At 52.8% G+C, this 21,659-nt stretch overlaps 8 protein-coding genes across 8 annotated transcripts; 4 read left to right on the forward strand and 4 right to left on the reverse strand.

Moving 5' to 3' along the window:
• Positions 1-220: 220 nt before the first annotated feature.
• On the forward strand, positions 221-1,646 carry An08g06680 (uncharacterized protein; the record flags this gene model as incomplete). Its single annotated transcript, XM_059749144.1, has 4 exons — positions 221-232; positions 361-1,044; positions 1,115-1,270; positions 1,572-1,646. 4 exons carry the CDS (start codon positions 221-223, stop codon positions 1,644-1,646), a joined length of 927 nt encoding a protein of 308 aa, XP_059604114.1.
• A 1,852-nt stretch (positions 1,647-3,498) lies between these two features.
• On the forward strand, positions 3,499-5,781 carry An08g06690 (uncharacterized protein; the record flags this gene model as incomplete). Its single annotated transcript, XM_059749145.1, has 1 exon — positions 3,499-5,781. The coding sequence occupies one exon, from the start codon at positions 3,499-3,501 to the stop codon at positions 5,779-5,781; it is 2,283 nt and encodes a 760-aa protein (XP_059604115.1).
• Positions 5,782-6,628: 847 nt separating this feature from the next.
• On the reverse strand, positions 6,629-9,106 carry An08g06700 (uncharacterized protein; the record flags this gene model as incomplete). The annotated part of the gene is given in 2 exon segments (XM_059749146.1): positions 6,629-6,742; positions 6,887-9,106. Coding segments are annotated over 2 exon segments (2,334 nt in total).
• A 409-nt stretch (positions 9,107-9,515) lies between these two features.
• An08g06710 (uncharacterized protein) lies at positions 9,516-10,614 on the reverse strand (the record flags this gene model as incomplete). Its single annotated transcript, XM_059749147.1, has 2 exons — positions 9,516-9,973; positions 10,095-10,614. 2 exons carry the CDS (start codon positions 10,612-10,614, stop codon positions 9,516-9,518), a joined length of 978 nt encoding a protein of 325 aa, XP_059604117.1.
• A 356-nt stretch (positions 10,615-10,970) lies between these two features.
• Positions 10,971-13,263, reverse strand: An08g06720 (uncharacterized protein; the record flags this gene model as incomplete). Its single annotated transcript, XM_059749148.1, has 6 exons — positions 10,971-11,942; positions 12,007-12,236; positions 12,288-12,322; positions 12,375-12,832; positions 12,886-13,099; positions 13,238-13,263. The coding sequence occupies 6 exons, from the start codon at positions 13,261-13,263 to the stop codon at positions 10,971-10,973; spliced, it is 1,935 nt and encodes a 644-aa protein (XP_059604118.1).
• A 1,323-nt stretch (positions 13,264-14,586) lies between these two features.
• Positions 14,587-15,525, forward strand: An08g06730 (uncharacterized protein; the record flags this gene model as incomplete). Its single annotated transcript, XM_001392751.3, has 3 exons — positions 14,587-14,601; positions 14,650-15,173; positions 15,306-15,525. 3 exons carry the CDS (start codon positions 14,587-14,589, stop codon positions 15,523-15,525), a joined length of 759 nt encoding a protein of 252 aa, XP_001392788.3.
• A 415-nt stretch (positions 15,526-15,940) lies between these two features.
• Positions 15,941-16,840, forward strand: An08g06740 (uncharacterized protein; the record flags this gene model as incomplete). Its single annotated transcript, XM_001392752.1, has 1 exon — positions 15,941-16,840. The coding sequence occupies one exon, from the start codon at positions 15,941-15,943 to the stop codon at positions 16,838-16,840; it is 900 nt and encodes a 299-aa protein (XP_001392789.1).
• A 228-nt stretch (positions 16,841-17,068) lies between these two features.
• An08g06750 (uncharacterized protein) lies at positions 17,069-21,406 on the reverse strand (the record flags this gene model as incomplete). Its single annotated transcript, XM_059749149.1, has 8 exons — positions 17,069-17,569; positions 17,619-17,869; positions 17,917-18,163; positions 18,214-18,669; positions 18,705-20,408; positions 20,454-20,975; positions 21,045-21,233; positions 21,326-21,406. 8 exons carry the CDS (start codon positions 21,404-21,406, stop codon positions 17,069-17,071), a joined length of 3,951 nt encoding a protein of 1,316 aa, XP_059604119.1.
• Positions 21,407-21,659: the final 253 nt, after the last annotated feature.

Consider the following 21,659-nt stretch of genomic DNA (forward strand, 5'->3'; position numbering starts at 1 on the left):
TGCATTGCGCCTCTCTCATGTGTGTCGATATGGAGGACATAATACTAATACCCTCCAGTACTACCGCTTACCAACGAGCGTCTTCCTCTGCTGCGTTCGCTGAAGCTCAGTCTCAAGCGAAGCGCTTTGAGAATGAAGCTTATGACCAAGCTGCGTCAAGAGTTTGTGACCAGTCATTGTGACATCCACCAACCCCCTCTAACCGCATCATAGGAGGAATATGACCGGCTATGTCAGGATGCCATTGACAAAGCAGAGTCGTCGGGATCGGTTGCTCCCATCATCGGCAGCCCAGACCAACCTCAGAACGACAGTGACACGGACCACTGGGAGGGGGGCCAAACCATCGGCCCGTATCAGTCATGCCTCCATCACTTCGATGGCCTCCATTCCATGATCTATAAGTCCAAGAATACGGACGGTAGCTTAGTGGCTGTCAAGGTCACTATACCTCATCTGTTAACCCCACCACATGATGCCAAACGTGAGGTTCAACTGCTTCGCGAGGCGGCTAGTCCTCGCGTAGTGCCCTTGCTGGAAACTGTCAGCCTAGACGAAGGGCGATTGATTCTCGTATTTCCCTTCATGAAATATGACTTGGAGCAACTACTTCGACGAGATGCATTGACTGCGGCGCAGACCAGGTCTCATCTGCGGGACTTGTTCAGCGCATTAGCACATATTCACGAGCTGGGAATCATACACCGAGACATCAAGCCTTCCAATATACTGCTTGACTCTCCTGAGGGACCGGCCTACCTCGCAGACTTTGGTATTACATGGAAGGAAGGAAGTATGGGATCTGAGCCCGCGGATCAAAAAATCACAGATGTTGGAACCACCTGTTACCGCCCCCCTGAGATCCTATTTGGGTTCAAGGGATATGGAACTGCTCTTGATCTTTGGGCAGCCGGTTGTGTTGTTGCCGAAGCGGTGGCTGTTGGGCACACACAGTTATTCGACTCGGGACCTGTTGGAAGTGACCTCTCATTGATCCAGTCAATCTTTACGACCCTGGGGACCCCGGATGAAAAGACCTGGCCTGTATGCAATCGAACCTCCCCCACCTCTCGACCTCATACCAGAATGTCATGCTGATTGAAGGGAATCATAGGAGACGCAGTGTCTCCCAGACTGGGGGAAGGTGGAATTCTACAAGTACCCTGGCAAACAATGGGACGAGATCCTTAGGGGGGCTTCTACCAAAGCCCGCGGCCTTGTCAGCGAACTGGTGCGCTATGAGAGCGGTCAGCGGCTGTCCGCAAAAGAGGTAAGTGAAGACGATAAGACCAACTGACGGATTGGACGAGCTATCTCTTACAAGAGCAACAGGCCTTGGAGCATCCTTATTTCTCGAGTTCCTAGACCTTCAATGCCCTTTTTTCAAACCCCTTATTGAAGGGGACGGGTACTGCGATGATCCTTCACATGACGACACCACAGCAAAAATGCGATCTACATAGCTTTACGGGCGTCTCTTGAGCGTTCGCAGGCTGCCCCATTAGTGCCCACTTTAGACCTGGTTGGGCGTTTCAGCACCCCGACAGACTGAAGTGCTGCAGACCTTGTAGCTACAGCTATGGAGCTGCCAACGCCCATCAGGCATTAGCCTCGGTAGTAAGGCCAAAGAGCCTGGGGACTCCTGAAGGCGGGAGCATTATTGTTGTGGGCTGATAACCAGACAGCTGGCTAGCGTGTTTGCTAGGCCGGAACCGAACGGAGGAGCGCCGGTCGAATCCTGGGAATGATTTCAAACCAAATTTGACGGGGCACGATTGTTCTGTAAGCCCTGGGGGAAATAATCAGATGACGGTGTAGACCTAAAAAAAGAAAGAAAGAATTTGGAAGAGGAAACAGAGTTGAGACTATGTATGAGAATAGTGTATCGGAGTTAGGATCTGATCCCAGATATTTGACGCATGCAAGGGCAGGCATGCTTTGTTTAGGTTATGGCTCGCGAGGCTGCACGAACGTGGTGTGGTGTTGCACCACAGCTATCTAACCAGTGTCGGCGAGATGTTCAACAGCGGAAGGCATTTCCATTTGTCGACCACGCACAAGGGTCGGACTCTCGGAGGGAACCTACCTACAAAATAACGTGACACCCCACTATCACAGCCATTGGATGGTTGTCATTTGCCAGGAGGAGCCGTGGTGAGGGTGGATGTGGGTAACGCTAGGAAGGACCGGAGTTCAAGAAGGGGCTTGGCTAATTAATGAGCAGTGGCTCAGGGACCACCCAATGAATGAGAAAGTGAAGATCTCGTTTAATGCAACGGCGCTGGATCAAAATCCATTCAGTTTCGAAAACTTTGCATTTCCACTAAGGAGGTTAGTCATGAGATTGATGTCGTTGAGTAGTTAGTTAGTCGAGAGAGAGGTACCAGAGAGATTGATTCCAGTAGACTTGGATCAGCTACTTATTTACATGTCATAGAAAGACTGAGCAGTTAGCATTTATCTCAGTGAGTGTACATTAATGACACTGTGTATCCCCTGTGTGAATCACTTCAACAATGTACTGGTTCGGGCGTCGGGGGAAGAAATGATGATCGAGGGGTTCGGCCCACTCAGTATAGAATTCTCTCTGCCTGTGATGCAGTTGTGCAGGAGAGAGTTTGGGGGGAAAAGAGCGGGAGGTTCGGCAACTTCGTGATTTCTCGTGTGACGGTCAGAAAACCAGGAACCGTATCAGAAGAAAACGAATCAGAGGGATGAAGTGCCTGAGGGTGAGCGGGACAAACCCCGTGATCCCCGCCTCAGCAGGTTAGCGCGGACCAGGGCATACGGGCTGATACGCTGTTATGATTGGCGGAGAGCCCCTCTTTTATGCTTTGACCTCATTTCGTTTAACTGTGGTTCCCGTAAGATGGTAATTTGCCCGTATTTGGCAGCGATGCTCTCTTACTCTCGTCTTTGGGTCCCCTTCACTCTCTCTTTTTAGTTGGTTCACCACCTTCACTTCTCGCAAGCCCACGCTTGGGCGTGCTCACTCTCATATCCATCCTTTTCTCTCCCTTCCTTCGTGCCTCTTGTCCTTCCTTTTGACCTTCGCGGCCTGGAAGCTCGCTGTCTTTCGTTTTGACCGATCTAGATCGGATGTGGCCCAGCCATTTTTGAACTATATCTGGGGATTCTCAGACTTCCATTCTTTTCCCTCCCACATTCTTTAACGCGCTTGCGCCCCTTTCACGCCACTACGCGACTAGCTAATCTCATTGTGGTGTCAGAGAAAAGAAAAAGTATAGCGATCTGTGTCACGTATCATATCAACTTGTATCCGTTCTTTGATGCCAGTGAAACTACTCACAGACACTCTTTGACATCGAGTCTGCGTTGACATATACCTGCCCATCTTCTGCACTCTCTGTGTGGATACTGGCACAAGTACGCGGGCTACGATCATATTTCCGTCACACTTGGTTCAACTCTAGCTTACTACTAGAGGCCCAACTAATTGCAACATACAAGGCGCCACAGCCCTAAACTATCTCAATCATGGTGCATGCACACGCGCACCGTGACCGCGTGCCCCGTTTGAAGGGCAGAAGCCCGGAAAATGATGCGGTGACGGTGGTCTATGTGACTATGAGTGCGGATTTCGATGGCCCAATCGGCGGCTATGTCACGGGGAGCAAGACGTCCTCAGAAAGCAGCAAAAACACAGCTGTTGGTATCGGCGCTCCTGTCAAAGGATCGAAGTCGTCCTCGACAGCACAAGAGACCGAGACGACCGGGGCCACTGAGGCAGCAGCGACAAAGACAAAAGCAGAGACTCATGCTACCGCCACGAAGACTGCTGAGACCGAAATCACGACGGCACCCCAGCCAACGACAACCGAGGCGACCAAAGAGACCCAAAGTGCGAGCAAAGAGGAAAATTCTTCGGCAAATAAGACCACCTTTCAGACCAGTACTTCGTCTGCTACATCTTTGGAATCATCCTCGGTATCCTCCCAAGGCAAGGCTGGACTGGAGAGTTCCGATGTCACTGGGTCTTCTGCGTCGGCATCTGCAACCGCAGTTTCGGGATCAGGAGGGCTCTCTGGAGGTGCGAAAGCCGGCATTGCTATCGGTGTGATATTGGCGGTTGGCTTGGTTGCAGGCCTCGTCCTTCTCTGGGTACGGAAGAAGAAACAGGAACAGAAAATCCAAAAGGAAGTAGCCGAAGATGAAAAGTTCTGGGGCTCAGATCCTGTCGCGCCACCACCACCACCTCCGAAGACTGAGCCGATGAGTTCTCTGGATCCACCTCAGCTCCAAGTCCGTCCAGTCACACAGTTTGCGCCATTTGCATCAGAATTCAGTGCTGGTGCTGGTGCTGCAAGTCCCTCTACGGTTGCTGCCGACGCTGCTGTCGCCTCAGGTGCAGTCGCTGCTTCAGGTGCAGCTGCTGCCTCAGGTGCGGCTGGTACACGGAACCTGACTGGAAATCCCTCACCGGTTCACACACCACAATCAAGTACCGCCAGCGCAGATCCCTTCACTGATCCTGTCAATCCATTCAATCACCCTTCGGAGGTCTCGCCGCCGTCTACATCACACGGTTCCGTTACTCAGCTTGGCCCTGTCCCAGAAGAACCTGCGGCTGCTGATCTCGCTTCAGAAACAGCCACGGCAACCGGAATCGCTGTGACTGGTGTTGTAGCTGGTGCTGCTGTGGCCGCGGTTGCAGCCTCCAGCGCGTCAGATAAGGATCTGCCTAGCCGCCCTGAAAGTTCCGTATCTAGTGTCTCTGAATCCAGTTCGACCAATCCTGGTCCAGATGGTCCTTCAGATGCCAATGCGGCCCCAGCTTCAGCTGCTCCTGCCGTCTCTCCTGTTCAATCAACTGCATCGGCTGAACCCGTCCCTGTTCCAGTTCCAGTTCCCGTTTCTGCTCCTGCTCCTGCTCCTGCCTCATCCAATGTGCATCGCGTGCACTTGGATTTCGCTCCTTCAATGGCCGATGAACTGGAGCTACATGCCGGTGATCTTGTCAGACTACTGCACGAGTACGATGATGGATGGGCTCTATGTATCCGTATGGACCGCTCTCAGCAAGGTGTCGTCCCCCGCTCATGTCTTTCCTCGCGTCCTTTGATGCCCCGGATGGGCCCGCCCCCGGGTGCAGCCCCTGGACCGCGAGGACCGCCAATGATGGGCCCTAACAGTCCCATGCCGGCTGGAACCATGATGCCGACTCCGCGCTTTTACCCTCAGGAAGGTCGTCCAATGTCACCGGCTCGCCCCATGTCACCGGCTCGCCCCATGTCACCGGCTCGCCCCATGTCACCGGCTCGCCCCATGTCACCGGCTCGCCCCATGTCACCGGCTCGCCCCATGTCACCGGCTCGCCCCATGTCACCGGCTCGCCCCATGTCGCCGGCACGTCCAATGTCGCCGGCGCGCCCCATGCCTCCTGCTCACCCCGGTTACGCTGGTCCTCCGCAGTCGCAGCCCTATCCTCAGCGTCCTATGTCTCCGGCACATTTCCCACAACCTCCGAGATCTTTCTCTCCCGGTCCCGGTCCAATGGTTCCTAGGTCTTTGAGTCCTGGGCCTTACGGACCCCCGGAAATGCAAGGTCCCCGCATGCCAGTCAACCAACGGATGCGCAGCAACAGCACAGGAGGTGTGGCTGGACCGAACGCTCGAATGGCAGGGCTAGCCGGACCGAGTCCTCTCGGAACTCCGCTCGGACCAACTTCCATGCATCTAGCATCTCTGCATCCATCAGTCAACGCTGCACCAGCTTCGGCAACCATTGAGACAGTCGCCCCCGAAAATAGCCATGAGTAATGGGTCGTCTTAATGTCAAGCATGAGAGATACCATCATATGCCATGAGTGTCAACTTAACGCCGCTGGGCGGACGAACCTGCCACGATAAACTCTGTATGCGTCTGCGACGAACGCTTTTTAACTGGTTTGCCTTTCAATTCAAAAGGACTGCCAACGCTTTCGGTCACGCGTTCCCTCATAATTCTTTTCTTTCCACACGCTCTGATTTCATAATCGAAGCATACGGGACTATGTGTCTGGATACTTTATCTTCTTCGTCTATCTTTACTTTTACTTCATGTGAATGACTCTTATACCACTTGTTACTTTTCTATTTGCCTTGATACCTCCTGCTTTCCTTTCTCACCACTATGCACAAACAAACATGTAAATTAACCGTCTCTGAGCCTGGCCTTTCTCTTGACTTTCTTCTGCGGGACACTTACGGACAACTGATACTAGGTGAAGAAAGGCACGAAGTCGGCAGGACACTGAGCTATTCACTGTTTTGGGCGCTTTCAAGTCTTGCGATTAATGTGTGCTCAATATGGGTTATACATTGCTACATAGTGTTTAGACCATCAATCAAGAATAAATACAGCCTTTAAATCATGAAATATGCTCCTTCTGTAGTTTTTGGATCAGACAACTGATTTGAACAGTCAGCTCATAATGGCGACGTAGTTCGCCTGACATCAACACCCCTAATCCTCATAGTCAGTCCGCTTTTATTTATCTAGACTTCTAGATTCTATCATCCACCTCATCTCCACCCAGTATCAAAACAAACAAGATAGATACAAACAGCCCAGCAACTAACAAAAGTACTCTATGTACCCACCAACTCTGCTCTGTTCTTTCCGCTATCAAAGATGCGGAACCCCGCCACTTGCCAGAAGCAAGTTTACAATACTAATGATGCCCTCGCCAAGAATCAATCCCGAGGCAAGGACCACAACAGATGAAGAGGCGGAATCCGCCTCCTTCGCGACCGCCTGACTGTGTTGTTGTGGTTGATGATGATGAAATCCGGATGAGGATCCCGCACGGCCATCAGCCGTCCATGAGTCGGACAAATTTGTTTGAATGTCGTCGGTGCTCGGGTCCGGCCCGCCGGCGGCGACTTTGTTAGAATGTCCCCGGGCCCACCACCAGGCAATCAAGCCGCCGATGGCACGGGCTAAAGTGAAGGATGGAACGTTGAAAATTCCCACCGCTACGGCAATGCCGCCGGGAATAAAATCCTTCCAGGGGGCGGTGACATCTCTGCGGCCGCCGTTGGCGATTGGGGATGAGGCGACAATGCGGAGGATGGTGACGGCTACGAAGATGATTCCGGCGACAAGGGACGCTTGCCATGCCATTGGAGGGAGGCCTTGGCCGGTGACTAGGCGGGCCGTGAAGATCCAGACGTATGCGGTGGGAGTTTGGAACATCGGACCGGGGACTTCGTATACGCTGACGTACATTTTGTAGACGGCGGTGGAAAGCACGGCGCCAACAAGACTGCCGATCATTTGGCCGTAGAATTGGGCCTTGGGGCTGGCACCAAGGAGATGTCCGGTTTTAAGATCCTGCATCATGTCTCCGGCTTGCAGGGCACCGGACTCGGATACGGCGCCGGCGAGGAGGTTGGTGACCAAGGCGGTACGGCGGGAAAAATGAGAGGCAGGAGTAGCCAGGGAGAAGAGCAACTGGGTGAGTTTGCTGATTCCGGAGACGGGGTTCAAGTCTGTTTCGCCAAGGGCGCGGACGCCCATGATGGAAAGGAGGACCGCCAGCAGGGTGGCGAGGCTGGAAAGCAGTGGAGACATTATGTCGCCGAATACGAAGTGCATGCAGACAACGTTAAGGATCAAAGTAAGTGGGAGGAGGATGATGACTGTCCGGTTAGAAATCAGCTGGGATGGAGGCGCATCTTCATCCGCCTCGTCAATTGCGCTGTGTCTCCCGATGGAAGGGACGGGATGGCTCGGCACAGAAGACTCCTCCGTGATGGGACTCAGGGCAGAATAGGAGATGTACGAGTGATGATTGGAAGATGTCGAGCCTCCAGATAGAACCCGCCGTCCAGCGCGGCTGTGGAGGAGCTTGTCTTTCATATGCGAAGCACGGGGTATAAGAGGCCTCACGACCAGCCAGCCAAGACTGACAAGGGAGTCGGCAAGCATAATGGCCAGTGAGATCCAGACGATCCAAGCCTTACTTCCATCTTCCCAGCTGTCCACAGGCCCCGGGGCCCATCCGCGGGCCTTTGCAAGCGGCGAAAGAATACCCCAGCCCAAGAACGCACCGAAGAGCATATGCATACAGGTCGAAGGTCCCATGATAATGCCCTGGCCAACATATGCGGGAGACGGATTAAGGGTCCAGAGCCAGTTTTTGGCGAGATAAAGTCCCAGGATAGGAATATCACGGACTTGGGGGACGAAATAGGAGAAAAGGGTCTGGCCATGTTGTCAGTTAGAGTCCCAATGTTCCCAGACAACGAGCCCTACATAAATGCCGGACACCGCGAAGGCGCCCACCAGGAGACGCATCTTGGATCTCCAGTCCTCTTGGACACTATTCTCATCGCCAGAGCTAGCATTTCTCAGCAAAACGCCGGTTTCCTCGGGTTCATGCGCCAAAGTCGATGCGTAGGATCTCTCCTCACGCCGTATGACACCCTCGACGTCATCCACTCGCTTCTTCGACTTCTCGTCGCCCTGACCACTTCCGTGCAGCACCCTCAGCATCAGCGCTGAGGCTGTTCCACTCGGGAACTTCAACTTTTCCCGAACGATCACCTCCTTCCTGAGCGGAACAGCGAACACGACGCCAAACAGACAGACACCCAAGCTCCAGAGAACGAGCTTCCAAAAGTTCAGCTTCAGAGGTCCGCCTTCCCCGGTACCACCATCCCCCGATGGGCCATCTTCGCCATCTTTGATCAGAAATTCCAATGCCGGGATGACCCCGACAAACCCACAGCCCAGCGGCATGGTCCCCACCGCTCCTGCTACTGTTTGTATGAGGACGTTCTCGATGGGTGTAAACGGATACGACAGGTATTTGGAAAAGACCTTGAAGACGGAGAAGCCGATTAGGGCAGATGGCATGGCCATAGTGCTGATCCATCCTGTCTGCAATCCAAAGTATGTATTGGAGAAGGTGATGAGAGCGCCGATAAGAAGGCCGACGAGCAGGGAGCGCGTGGTGAAGCTTTGCGGGGAGGTTGCGGAGGAGCGGGCATCATCGGCGTAGGCTGACCGGTCACCAAAGTCGACCGAGGATGTTAGCGGAGAGCCATCTCGGACTGCTCCATCCTCCGGATGGTCGCTGTTGGAGGCATTGCCTGCCATGGTGATGGATTGGTAGTTCATCGGATGCCGTCGCGATTCAGGTTAGTCGAGCCAGCACGAGAGGACGGCTCTCCTGTCACTGAAGGAAGGGAAAGGCGGGTCAACGAGCCATCACGCAAGGGACGGAGAGGAAAGCGGGGAGATAAAAAGGCCGCGAGGATGGCTGGGGAACTGATTGCTGGAGCGATCGATAGCGCGATGGAGAAGCATCGCAGCTCATCCGATGATTAGTTGAGGATTCGCCATCATTTGCAGGCACGATAGCAGCTGACTCAGCCTGCGATAAGAAGCAACAAAACAAAGAGAGAATCACCATCAACTCGATTTAGTGATGCTTGATGCCTTTCATTATGTAAACGAAATGGTTATTCATGGTATCTATCTATTTACCAAATTGAAAAATCCTAAGTCATGTCACTACATTCATGAATTCCCCCACCATCCACTTCTCGACGGTCTCCTTCAATTTCCGCTCATAGTTGATCAACGTCTTCTGCGTGGCCCATGCAATATGAGGTGTAAGAACCAGGTTCAGATCCTCGGTCCCTTCACCCAGCAGAGCACAGTTTTCCGGTCCGGCAGGTTCTTTTTCGAACACATCGGTTGCAGCACCGGTGATGCGGTTCTCCTGCAATGCTCGGACAAGTGCCACTTCATCCACCACTCCTCCCCTCGAGACATTGACCAAGACCGCATGAGGCGACATGGCTTCGAATTCTGTAGCTGATAGCAGATTCCGCGTCGAAGGAGCAAGGGGAACTGCAATGAAAATCACCGTGCTCCGCTTAATCACTTCGGCGAAAGAAACTCTCTCTTCACCGTCACCAGCATGAGTCGGTGTGCTACCATCACCGAGTGCTTTGCGGCCTGCGATAATGACCTTCATTCCCAGCCCACGGGCTAATTGGGCGATCCGCTTCCCCGAATTTGAGTCAGTCAGGCTCGGATTCAAGCGAATTATAAACCATGGATCGCCGGAAGCACGTACCGACAGCGCCATTTCCGATAATTCCGGCCACCTCCTCCTGGCAGGTCAGGGGTTGCGTTCCGTCGTGATTCACACAATCGAAGACGAGGGTCTTTTTCCGGGTCCATTCGCCCGCGCGGGTCAATGTGTGCGCGCGCAGGACTCTACGGCGTACAGAGAAGTATAGTCCAATTGCATGCTCGGAAACAGCCTCGGTGTTTGCTGCGGGACAGTTGCTCACAGTAATGCCCCTCTTTCTGCATGCTTCGAGATCCACGCAGTCGCTGCCTGCGGCGACTATCACGATCAGTTTCAGGTATGGTGTCACCTCGGGAGACAGTGCCTCTGCATCGATTCGCAGCGCCGATAGAACTAAGATAGAGGCATCGTGTATCCGTTCATGAAGTTCGGAGAGCGATGTCAGCCCGTAGACTTTTGTGGTGTGAGTATAAGGAGCGGGTAGTTCGAACTTGGGGATTCTGATAAAATCGCCCTGCAGAGCCACGATGTGGTGGTCAGTAGGAGACGAGGGAGGTGCCATGATGATTTGTAGTTTTCGCGGGGGACTGGAGAGAAAGGCAGGCCAGTCAAGAAATTTATTGGGACCAGCAACAAGTTATATGTCGGTCCGCTGTTGTGTACAGACTGCGCGCCTTGCCATTGACAGCGACCCACTGCAACTCCAAGCGATAAGCAGCTCAAGACATCCGCTCGGATCTCAGCCGAACATCCCCCGCAATTACTCCATTACTTTCGAGACGTGACCAGGCAAGAGGCAAGTTTATCTAATTATCAATCTCTCTTTCTACATGAAACTCTAATGTAGGACTCTGGCTAACCCACACTGGTTATCTCAAAAGACAAATCATTCCGACTGCTCCATAGCGAGCCGGAAGGCTACAGCACCGCTTCCGGCCGAGGCTCGCGAAGGAAACCTTCAAAGTATGTGGTCACGCCGGCCACGTCGTCGAGCTCTCCAATCCATCCGATATATTGATCGGGTCGTAAAGCAACCATGGCACCCCTTGACCTGTCCACCCCCCAAATCTCATATGCGTTGCCTTTGCACTGTTCGTCCCAGAAGCACTCACTGTCACTCCAGACCTTTGTGTAGTCCCAGCCAGTGGTGTCGTCGAACTGGCGCAAAATCGGGGGGAAGTCACTCAGTTCAACGTCATCCACCGGAGCACTGTGGACTGCCTTGACTTCGATGACAGAGTCGAGCTTTTGCTTGGGGGGCGTGAAGCGTTTCTGAAGCTCCAATAGCCCATTATTGAGAGCCAATATGCGGCTTTTCTGATCTTCCAGTCGGCAGTCTCCGACCAGAAGCAAAATCCGAAAACGACCATCGCTCTTCAGGAGCCGTGAAGTCCACCATGGCTGACCATCTGCTTGCTTGCGAATGAGTGCCACGGGAAACCTTTCTCCTGCTGTCAAGTGTCGGGCCACTGTTGTACTGCCTTTGTGTACTATGGGGCTTGCCTTGTAGAATGATACATGGCCCTCCGCGAACAGCTCATTTTCGCTGAAAACATCCTGCATGGCCTGGATGTCTTCTGGGTTTGCTTCCGGAGGAGCCTCAAGTCCAAGCTGCTGCTGCTTTTTCTTCTGCTTCAGGAAAAACGCAGCCCATTTCTGGTCGAACTCAAGGAGCATCTTGGCGAGCTGATGACGCTCGGACTTGTAGGTATCGAGAATGGAAGGAGACGCCATCTCCTTCACGGCCAGCGCAAGTTTCCAACCGAGGTTAAAGCCGTCCTGAATGCTCATGTTCATTCCCAGCCCAATCTTGGGGCTGTGGGTATGGACGGCATCACCGACGAGATACATACGTCCTTTATTAACGGCGGGTGCGAGTCTCCGACCGACCTATAATTTGCATTAACCGATCATCAGTAAGCTTCCTACCGAAAAAGCGAGAGTTTGTGTATACCTGATATGCAGCCCACCAGTGGCAGACTTTGAAGTCGAAATAGAAGGGAGACATGATGCTTTTCACTCTTTCGCAGAGCATGTCCAAAGTCACCGCCGACCGATCGAATGAGGGCGTTATCTCATCTTCTTCTTGCAAAGGGACATAAAAGCGCACTGTATTGCCTTCTCTCGTGATGACAAGCAGATGCCCGTGCGGACTGTCAATCGAAGATGGCCAGCGGATGTCCGCTGTGGTATGACATTAGAGGTCTTTCTTTCCATCCCAGGTTTTGAACTTACGGAAATCCGTGATTGGGACCACATCCATAACACCCCTAGAGCATGCATGTTAGCTACGGACTATCAAAGCACGGTATGGTAGGCTACCATATATGATCTGTGTGGGATCCCTCGAAGGGGATATTCAACTGTTTCCTTGTCCAGCTGTGCGCCCCATCGCAGCCAATGAGATACTTGGCCCGAACCGTCTCGATCGTCCCAACATCGTGCTTGCGTTTTGGAACCAGATCCTCCAGGTCATCCCGGGCTGGTTTGTAGGGGGTAATACCCGGGTTGGGGATTGGAGTTGCTTCTTCCTCACTTAGAGTCCTCAACTTGATCGTGATGGGGTACGCCTGGGGATCGTTCTCAAGGCTCTCATCATAGCTCAGTGACTCTCCTATGACACCTCTTTCTACGTCGATACTGGAAGCATCCCGGATAACATCGAGAAAGAATCGTTCGATGCGGCCCTGGGACAATAAGGCCATGCGATAGGGCGAGGAATTCCAGATTGTGCTTCGCAGCTCTCCGGCCCGCTTCAAACCCCCCTTTCCGTCTGGTCTCTAGTGTACATCATTAATTACCGGTCCGACTTAAAGGTCATCAGACGACCTACCCAATACCTAAGACCTGCTCCATGGTACCCTTCTTGCAAGATCCGGTGGACAAACCCCATACTATCGATGAGTTCGAGCGTTCGGCCTCTCAGGCCATCTGCATGACCTCGAAAGAGTTTCGTGCTACGCTTGTCGATGATGCGAGCGTTTATGCCATACTGCGCCATCCAATAAGCAATAGTCAGACCTGATGGGCCCGCGCCAATGATGAGACTGCATCTGGGTCAGTAGTAGCAGCTGAGGGACGGACGGGGAAGACTTGCACATCGGTTGTAGATTCGATTGAGACAGTCATGATGGGCGACGATGGAAGCGAGACGGGGAGAGTCGGAATATTCTGAGCGTGTCGACAATTTCAAGTCGAAGATGACAGCCATCTGCCCTTTATACTATAGTGAGACTGCAGCATGCAGCATCCCGGTCCGACTGTCACTCATACGTGGTAGTTAACACGGCCAATGGGGGCCTTTGACTCTGCCGTCTTGTCTCCACCACGCAGCTCGGAAGGTTTATCTGAGTGCCAATAGGCAGCACGTTTTATGTAGCTCGGATCATTGCATTTAAGCCCCCGCAACAGAGTCAATGTGGCTGACAGAGACGATAAGTCGACGCATCACACTTGACAGGCCTCTTGTGCCATGGATCCGGAGATGCAGCTCAAGAAGGGGATTGCTGTCACAAGCCAAGTCTGCTAAGCAGAGACACATGAGAGCTACTCCCTTGGCAATCTGCTGGAGAGCCTCGAGGCGTTGCTCTTGATTCTGACGGGATTATCGGAAGAGCCGGGACTGTCACTGCATTCACAGCTGCGTATGGGCCACTCGACATGTCGATCAGCGACCAGACCGAGTCCACCTGGCCATAGCTTACTACCGCTTGCTTTCCTTCCGATCACCGAGAAACTAGCGTTGGTGGCGCCGGTGCAACTACACAGTAGGCGATGTCCGGGCTTACAATAATCGCGTCGCAACCCCGCGCTCGTTCATGCACCTTGTGTGTCAGGCCGCCAGCCATGCGCCGCTGATACGATCATCCCTACTTCGGGTTTATCTGCACCAATTTATGTGGTGTCTCCTGTATCTGGGTGGTTTTGACACGTTAAGCCGACGGGTTTGCAGCCAGAGAGAGTTAAAGACTTCTGGTCGCGATGAGGAGGGTCGACTTAGGGCAAGGTATAATTACCTCTACCTTGGGCCCTCCTGAGCCTCTTGCCCCTTGTCTCTCCGAATCTGAGGTAAGCTGATTTTGACGTGGCCAAGACACTAACAGGGTTGACGGATGCTGGGATGGTAGGAGAATCGGCATCCACCCCTGCGTGCCGAACAGTCCTTGCCATCCCTTCACAGACCTCCTGGGCAGCGCCAGCTACAATTCAGGCAAGGAAGGCATTTAATATTCCACAAAAACCAAGTCTAAAGGGTTCTCGTGTGGGAGCTTTCTCCGCGCCTTCTAGTCCGCCGGGGCCCCAGGCCCTATCCTTTGTGATGTGGACGATCCATTCCGACGCGCCCACGAACCCCCATTACATTCCACAACAATGAACATCAAGGAAAGTCAGAAAAGCAACAGACCCAGGAGCTGCGGTTCCTTTCTCCGTCCGTGATATAAATCATGGCTTGATCCTCTGGAAGTAATTGTTCTTGTTCTTGCATCCCGTCATCCGCAACCTCTTGCATCCACCAAACCGCTTATTCTTCGCCATGCATTTCTCCAGCGTAAGTATCGCTCATCCATACACCCACACCATGGCTAATTGATACCAGCTCCTCGTCGCCTCGGCCCTCTGCCTGACCCCAGCCGTATACGGCTATGGCGTGGCCCAAGTCACAGTGAAGTCCCACGAAGATTGCGACCCTGGCGCTCCCGCCAATGACAAGCTTATTGGAGATGCCGAAACCACGTACGTCACCGAAGATACTTGCGAAAAGGCCAAGATCTCGCACAGCCTGTCAATCGATGCCTACTCGGTGAGCCTTCAAGACGTCACCAAAGATACCTCTGAGCGCTGCCATGGTCTGGGTGTCTATGCGAATGACCAGTGCATTGGCGTCCCCAACGCAGTGGTTCCCTTCTACCCGGGAGAGGAGGATGCCGAGAGCGGCTGCATCCCGGATGACCCGTTCGACAAATACGTCTACGTCAGGCTACTGTGTGATGGGGGTGACGGTAACGCGGATGACCTGAAGAAAGTGGAATCGCACAACCCTGCCGAAGATCTCGCCAAGGACCCTAACGATACTGAGAACAATGGCGGCGGCAACATACTCGGCGGGCTTGGTCTTGGTTTGTAGGTTAGTCAAACCGAGCGAATAGCCATGAGCTGAGCGTGTACGGGTTGATTGTGCGATGAAGCGGAGGTTGCCACGACTGACCGGGGCTATAACCAATGTAGTCTAGAAAATTATAACTTTAATCTCAGATCTGAACTTCGAATTTTTATGCGCAAGAGACTGAACATATTAAAACTTCCGCCCATTGTAGTATCACCATCAAACGCTACCGAGTACTACTATGGATTTCAATTCCAGACCACATGTGTAACCATAGCACAACAAACAAACAACCACTCTCTATCTACCAATGGACTAAATTCAGTGCGATCGGTAGATCATCACCAAACTCCAATCACAGACTGGTAGATTGTCTCAGGAATGCGGATACAACATCCAGCCATCCACAACAGGCAATGACATGTCCACATCCACGCCCAGGAATGCTGAATGCTAGCCACTCCCGACGCCAATTACTCCCTCCCATTTACATGCATACTCGTGCTTGGCTCTTGTATTCTTCGCGCGTAGACATGCGTAGACGTGTAAATCAGCGGCTGGGAAAAGCAGCAAGAAGGAGATATAAGTAAGGCTGTGGACAGCTCGAAATGCATACAGTATAGTATTCTTCATCAGTAACCTCCAATTCAATCAAGCCAACAACTACATTCAAACCCACCCCCCTTATACTACGAACCTATCAAACTAAGCCCAATTTCTCCTCAACTCAACAAGAAACCAAAAAAACCGAATTCCAAACAAACAGAAAAAAATAAACCCAACAATGCGCCACCACCTCTTCCTCACCACCATTTCCCTCCTCTCCACAACAGCAACAGCAGCCTCCACCATCGCCAACATCCACCCAGCTTTCCACGATACCTGTCCACCAGCACTATCTCCCCGCGCCCACACACACCATCACACACCCGTTCTCCAACTCCACGAAGGAACATGCCACCCTATCCCCATAACATCCACGCATGTATCCTTCGACGCCCAGATCGAGCCATTCATATCTCCGGCTCCTAATGGCGAGGATAACAACAGCGACAAGGATATCAATGAGAAAGGAGGGATACCCCAACACTGTAATGTGACCATGCATGAACAGCCCGGGTGCGTGGATGAGCCGTTCCTTGCGCAGACGGTGCATGCGGGGGAGTTTGGGAGATGGGTGGGGAGTGAGTGTGCGGTGCATCCTCGTCGTCGTCCTGTGCGGGGGAGGTATCGTCGTGGTGGTAGTGGGGATGGGGATGGGAATGGGAATGTGTGGGTGTTGTTGGAGTGTGAGGAGGCTTCCGGCTCTCCTGGTTCTGGTTCTGGGGATGGGGATGGGGATGTTCATGGGGTCAACCAGGGTGAAGATGAGAGTGCTGATGCTACACAGCAGCAGGATAAGGAAGAGGAAGATAAAGTGGGAACTGTTACGCATGGTGGCATGGTCAGCTCTTCCCCTGGTGTTGGGCTGAATGGGACGACGAGTGCAGTGAACAGCACCACGTCGCCCAGTCCTTCATTGCATGCTGCGATGAATTCAGCAGCAGCAGCAGTTGCGGAGAAGAGTAATGGCACGAGCATTAATGGCACGTCTACTAGTTCTTTGGTGCATGCTCCGCTGAACCAGACGGTGTCGTGGAAGTTGATGCCCCGGAGGAAGAGGGGGAGGTTCTCGATCTACTGATTAAATATGGATTATATGGGATTATGTCTTATGAGGATGATAAAATGTCTGTTATGCTTGGTTGATTGTTATTAGCAATTACAAAATGAATTGAACGATATACATGCTGAAGACTTGCTTATGCGCCAAGGAATATCAAGTAGCAAGCAGTCAATGTATGCACACCTAACCTTTGGTCCGCAATAATAATACAACAAGTCGTTCAGAAATTAACTACAATCAGCCAGGCTAAAAGCCAAAGCTGTCAAGCAACGAGTTGGCGTCCGGCTCCTGGAACGTTGTCGGAGGCGGCTTCGGTTTCGGCGCTGCCGCAGCTTGGATACTCTGCTTCAAATCCTCGCGAATCGGCAGGTCCGCAACAACCAGACTGCTTCGTCGCCGCAGCATCTTGCGATAGTCCACCCCGTCATGCAAATCGAGTGGCCTCTCCTTGGTCGGTTGGGGTGAAGGAGGCCCTCCCAGGAACTCCCAGTGGCGTACCAGATCTAAAGCCAAGAGATCACACCCCATGCGGTCGTACAGACGCGCATTGCGGATGACGAAACTCCACTCGGACTGCGCGGATACTTTGGATGCTCCTTTCAGGGTCTGCAGTGTCTTCTCACGGAGTTGCTTGTAAAGGACAACCAATGCAGGGTCGTTCGATAGATACGACTTGGCTTGCAGTGGTATCATCCCTGGAGTTCCTGGAGACGCGGGCGTCTCTGGGATAAGTGACTCAACCGGCGACTAGACATGGCATTAGTATACAGCTTTCCACAGCAAATGTGATACTCACAATCAGCGATCGGACTGCCATTCCACGACGACCCAGCATCCAAAAAGCCCATGATGCCATCCACCGGTTTCCATCAGTAGCAGCCTCGGGCAGCACTCTTTCTTCCAGGATTTCCTTCAACACTGGACCGTCATCTCCCTCGTACGCACGGGTGATGGCGATGGCAAGCTGTAAGTCGCCGACCTGATTCAGGCACACAAAAGCGGCGTCACGCAAATGGTCTGCCAGAAGGAAGAAGGTGGCAGCATATTCTACACTGTGTTAGTCCAAGTTCTGGGCTCAGTTCTACAATACGCACCGAATCTTCGCTTTCCAAGCAGAGCATATGCGTTCTTCAATGCCGACGTTTTCCACCGCTCTTCCTGAAAATTGTTGGCAAGCAGCCGTTGTGTTGCACCTTGTTCACGATGCCAATGCGCCATCCGCCAGAGACCCTGAAGGACGTTTTTCTTCCTCAGGGCGATATAGTACAACGAACAGTCGATGGGGTTCTTCTCTTCCGATTTAGTATACTCGTTCCGAGCAACGACTTCCAATTGTGCCCGCTGACATTGTTAGCACAGTCTGATCACTACCCAGAGATACATTCCCTTACCACAGCAGTAGGATTCGACAACCACATGAACATCCCACTCTCCCTGGCCGCTTTCCATGTCATCTTGCCACCAAATTGTCTTGATGCAAGGTCGACTAAGATGTCCTGACTGCCGCTATGGAACGCCCAGACAATTTCTCGCCAGGAAACCGTATCTTTGTTCGCTACCCCTTGGCTCCGGCGCAGCATATGCTGTCGGAAGAAGAGAAGATATCGTGCAGCATTGTCATCCATCGAGCGGCGATGCTTCTCCACGGTTGCAACACACTCGATCGTGTCCACCAAGCGGAATTGCTCTTGGCTGGATAGCTGGGGCAGGGTAAATCGTGCCAGATTCTCGTTGAGTACCAGGGCCGTATCCTCATTTACTACTGTCGACTCTTCATCCATAGATAGATCTGCATACGAGGAATCCATCCCTTTGGAAGTGGCTCGTTGAGGCGTCTGAAAGGTTAGCTGCGTAATTGTGTGGCTGTCATTTAGGCCCTTACATCATGTTCAAGGTAGAAGCTTTCCAAGGGCATGTCCAAGAAGCCATCGATATCATCACCCTCGGTGTAGAACTTGAGTATACGATGAAGTTTTAGCAGAACAGCGTGTACTAGGTTGTTTTTGCCGCTCAGAATGCACTGCGCCAGGAATTGCGGGTGGAAAACGGGCAGCGGTCCATTCAGCCGGCTCACCACCTCGAAGAGATCGACTGTAGAAGATCCGCGAACTGGTATGCGTAACTGAGATACGAGATGATCAGAACTTTCGATTTCGTTTCCGTATACGAAGAGTTGATTTCCAGCCCCAATGGCGAGACAGCCATTGCTAAGCCAGCAAGAATCGCCGATCGGATGAGGAGTAAGGTCGCGGATCCAGATTTCGCGGATCTGCGTCCACGACGGGCGCGAGTCAAGGTAGTCGTATCGGAGCTGGGACAACAGAATGACTTTGTGGGGAAACCCAACCGCTAGGATAGACTGCATGTCCGGCGTTGACGTCCAATCTAAGTCACGGATGATGTCGCCTTGTGAGAAATGCTCTTCATACTCCAGCTGTGCATCATTCATATCCCATATCGTCAAATGCCCGCGGTCTTCATCCACAAGCGCTGCTTTCTTGATGGAGCTCCCGCTAGCAAGGGACGGGTTCTTAATGCCCGTCTCGACGGTCGAAGTCAAGAGCCATTCAACGCGGCTCTTCTCTCTGTCGATCTTGGCCGTCCAGGTGCGGACAATGCCAGTCTTGGTATATGAAAGCGCTATATCCGGCGAGAAGAGGTCAAAGAAGCCGGGCATTTCGGCTTTGCGGCCGGCTGGGTCGACGGGCAAGATGTACGCTATGTCCTCGTCCAATCCTAGATGGAAGGTACAGAACTTCCGCAGCTGGCACTGGGTACCATTGGCAGTTCCATTGGTTTGCTTAGAGGTCGGCAGTCGAAATTCCCAAGCAATTCCATCCATGCTCGCTCCAATAGTTGCTACGTAGACCACCCCGTTCTGCTCCGCCGTAGGAATGGGCAAGACGCAGAGCGGTTTGCTCGATAATTGGAATGTTGTGGCAGCCAGCTTTTTGGCGTGGAAGGGACGGATATCCCAAAAGGAGATGCCGTTGTGATGGAGATTAACCAGAAAGTCGCCGTCTTCTAGCACGCAACTGCGATGTATATGCTCGTCAGAGAACAGCTCGCTCTGGCGAAGAAGCGCCGTACCACTCTCTCGCTGCTTTTGCCTCCAAATCAACGCCTTGTTGTCATCCGTGCGCGAGGCAAGCGTGTGACCAATGGCATTACGAACGATCTTCTTTATGGGTCCGTTGTGTCCAGTCCACGACGCCTTCATGGATACCCGGTTCTTGCGCGGTGCAGGGTCAAAAAGCACATCTACCGGGGAATCGAACCACTCAATCCGGCCGTCAAAGTGATGGACTAAAATGCTGATGGAGTCGCCCGGTTCTGCACCCTGGAATGCATGCAGCTGCGCATAGTCTTCTTCCGGGGATACACCGGGCATAAATGCGAAATCAAGGCCTTCCACATGTAGAATATTGAACATGTGCATTTCGGATTTGACCTTGGACCCAACATCTTCCAAAGCCCAGGCTGACATATGCCCTTGGCCATCGATCACGACACAGACCTCGGGGCTCTTATTCGCCACTTCGATGATATGCTCCAGAGTGTGATTGTCCTTGTTTCCCGTACTTCTCTGCACAGCTCGCTCGGTAGCCATGCAAAAGTCCCGGCTGTCCACGATGAAGCCATATCGGCGGGTCGGATCGCTCTTGTCGGTCGCATGCCTCGGCTGAACAGAAGCGGCCATATCAATTTGCGCCCATAGTTGCAAGGCGGTCGGGGCATGGTGATCCACGGTCGCCCACACCCGAATCTTATTGTCGGCGCATACGGTATAGAAGACGTTGTCCATGGACTGCTCTCGATGGTACGGTCTTCGCCAATGAATCCCGGTAATGACTGTAGGGTGGGGAAGATATGACACCTCGAAGCGAATGTCCGTCCCGAATGCGAGTCGGCGCCATACTTTAGCCATGCGGTCGTAATGTCCAGTGGTGACAAGGAGAGTTGCATCGGGTGAGAAGCGCGCGAATTTAACCGGAGAAGCCAGCTTCTGCTTCCAAACTTGGCGCGGGGTATCGTTCAAGAACCAGAGAGTGAGGTGAGAGTTGCCGAGAAGCAGCTCCTCAGAGGAACCCCAGGACAGGGTACGAATAGGCTCATCGTCATCTTCGCTGCGAAAGGTTTGGACTAGAGACCACTACCCCATAAATCCATCAGCATGCGCTCCCTGTGTAGCTTGCATTCCTCCATCTCATTGACCACGGACCTTCAAGGTTTCATGCTGGATGCCATACGGTTGATAGATAAATACGTCGGGTCCGCCGCATACAGCAATCTTTCCGGAGAGTTCATCTATGGTGACAGCCTCCAGGGCTTCGGTATCATCGACATAGATGGTTTGTAGGAGCTTGTGCGGACCGCCGAGGATAACCAGTGCATGGCCGGAAATGTACACCTGTAAAGAGAGTGCGCAGAAAGCGCCGAATCAGCCACATGGACGCTTATGGAACACCAGGGGAGCTGGAGAGGTTCGTGCAGAGAGCTTACCACAATGCGAAGACCATCCCACAGCGCGGTGCTGTAAGCCTGGAGCTTCGTTGGGGGCCTCCCCGGCAGTACCGCTCGCATGGAGGCGGTGGTGGTTTGAGCTAGAATACGTGGATGCGCGGGGATGCGCTCGCGATGGCGCTACACCATTGCCAGTGCGCTGTTACAGGAGCAGAGAGTGGCTTGAAGACTAAGCAATGTGACGGGGTTTGCCAGAAAGAAAGAGTATAGAGCTGTATGCGGGTGGAGGGGACAGCTCACCTCGAAGATGCAAGAGCACTGCGATCGTCGGCCCCGTGATCCACACCGCCCAGACTCATCATCATCATCAACC

This window comes from Aspergillus niger (assembly GCF_000002855.4).
Source record: "Aspergillus niger supercontig An08".
NCBI lineage: Eukaryota > Fungi > Ascomycota > Eurotiomycetes > Eurotiales > Aspergillaceae > Aspergillus > Aspergillus niger.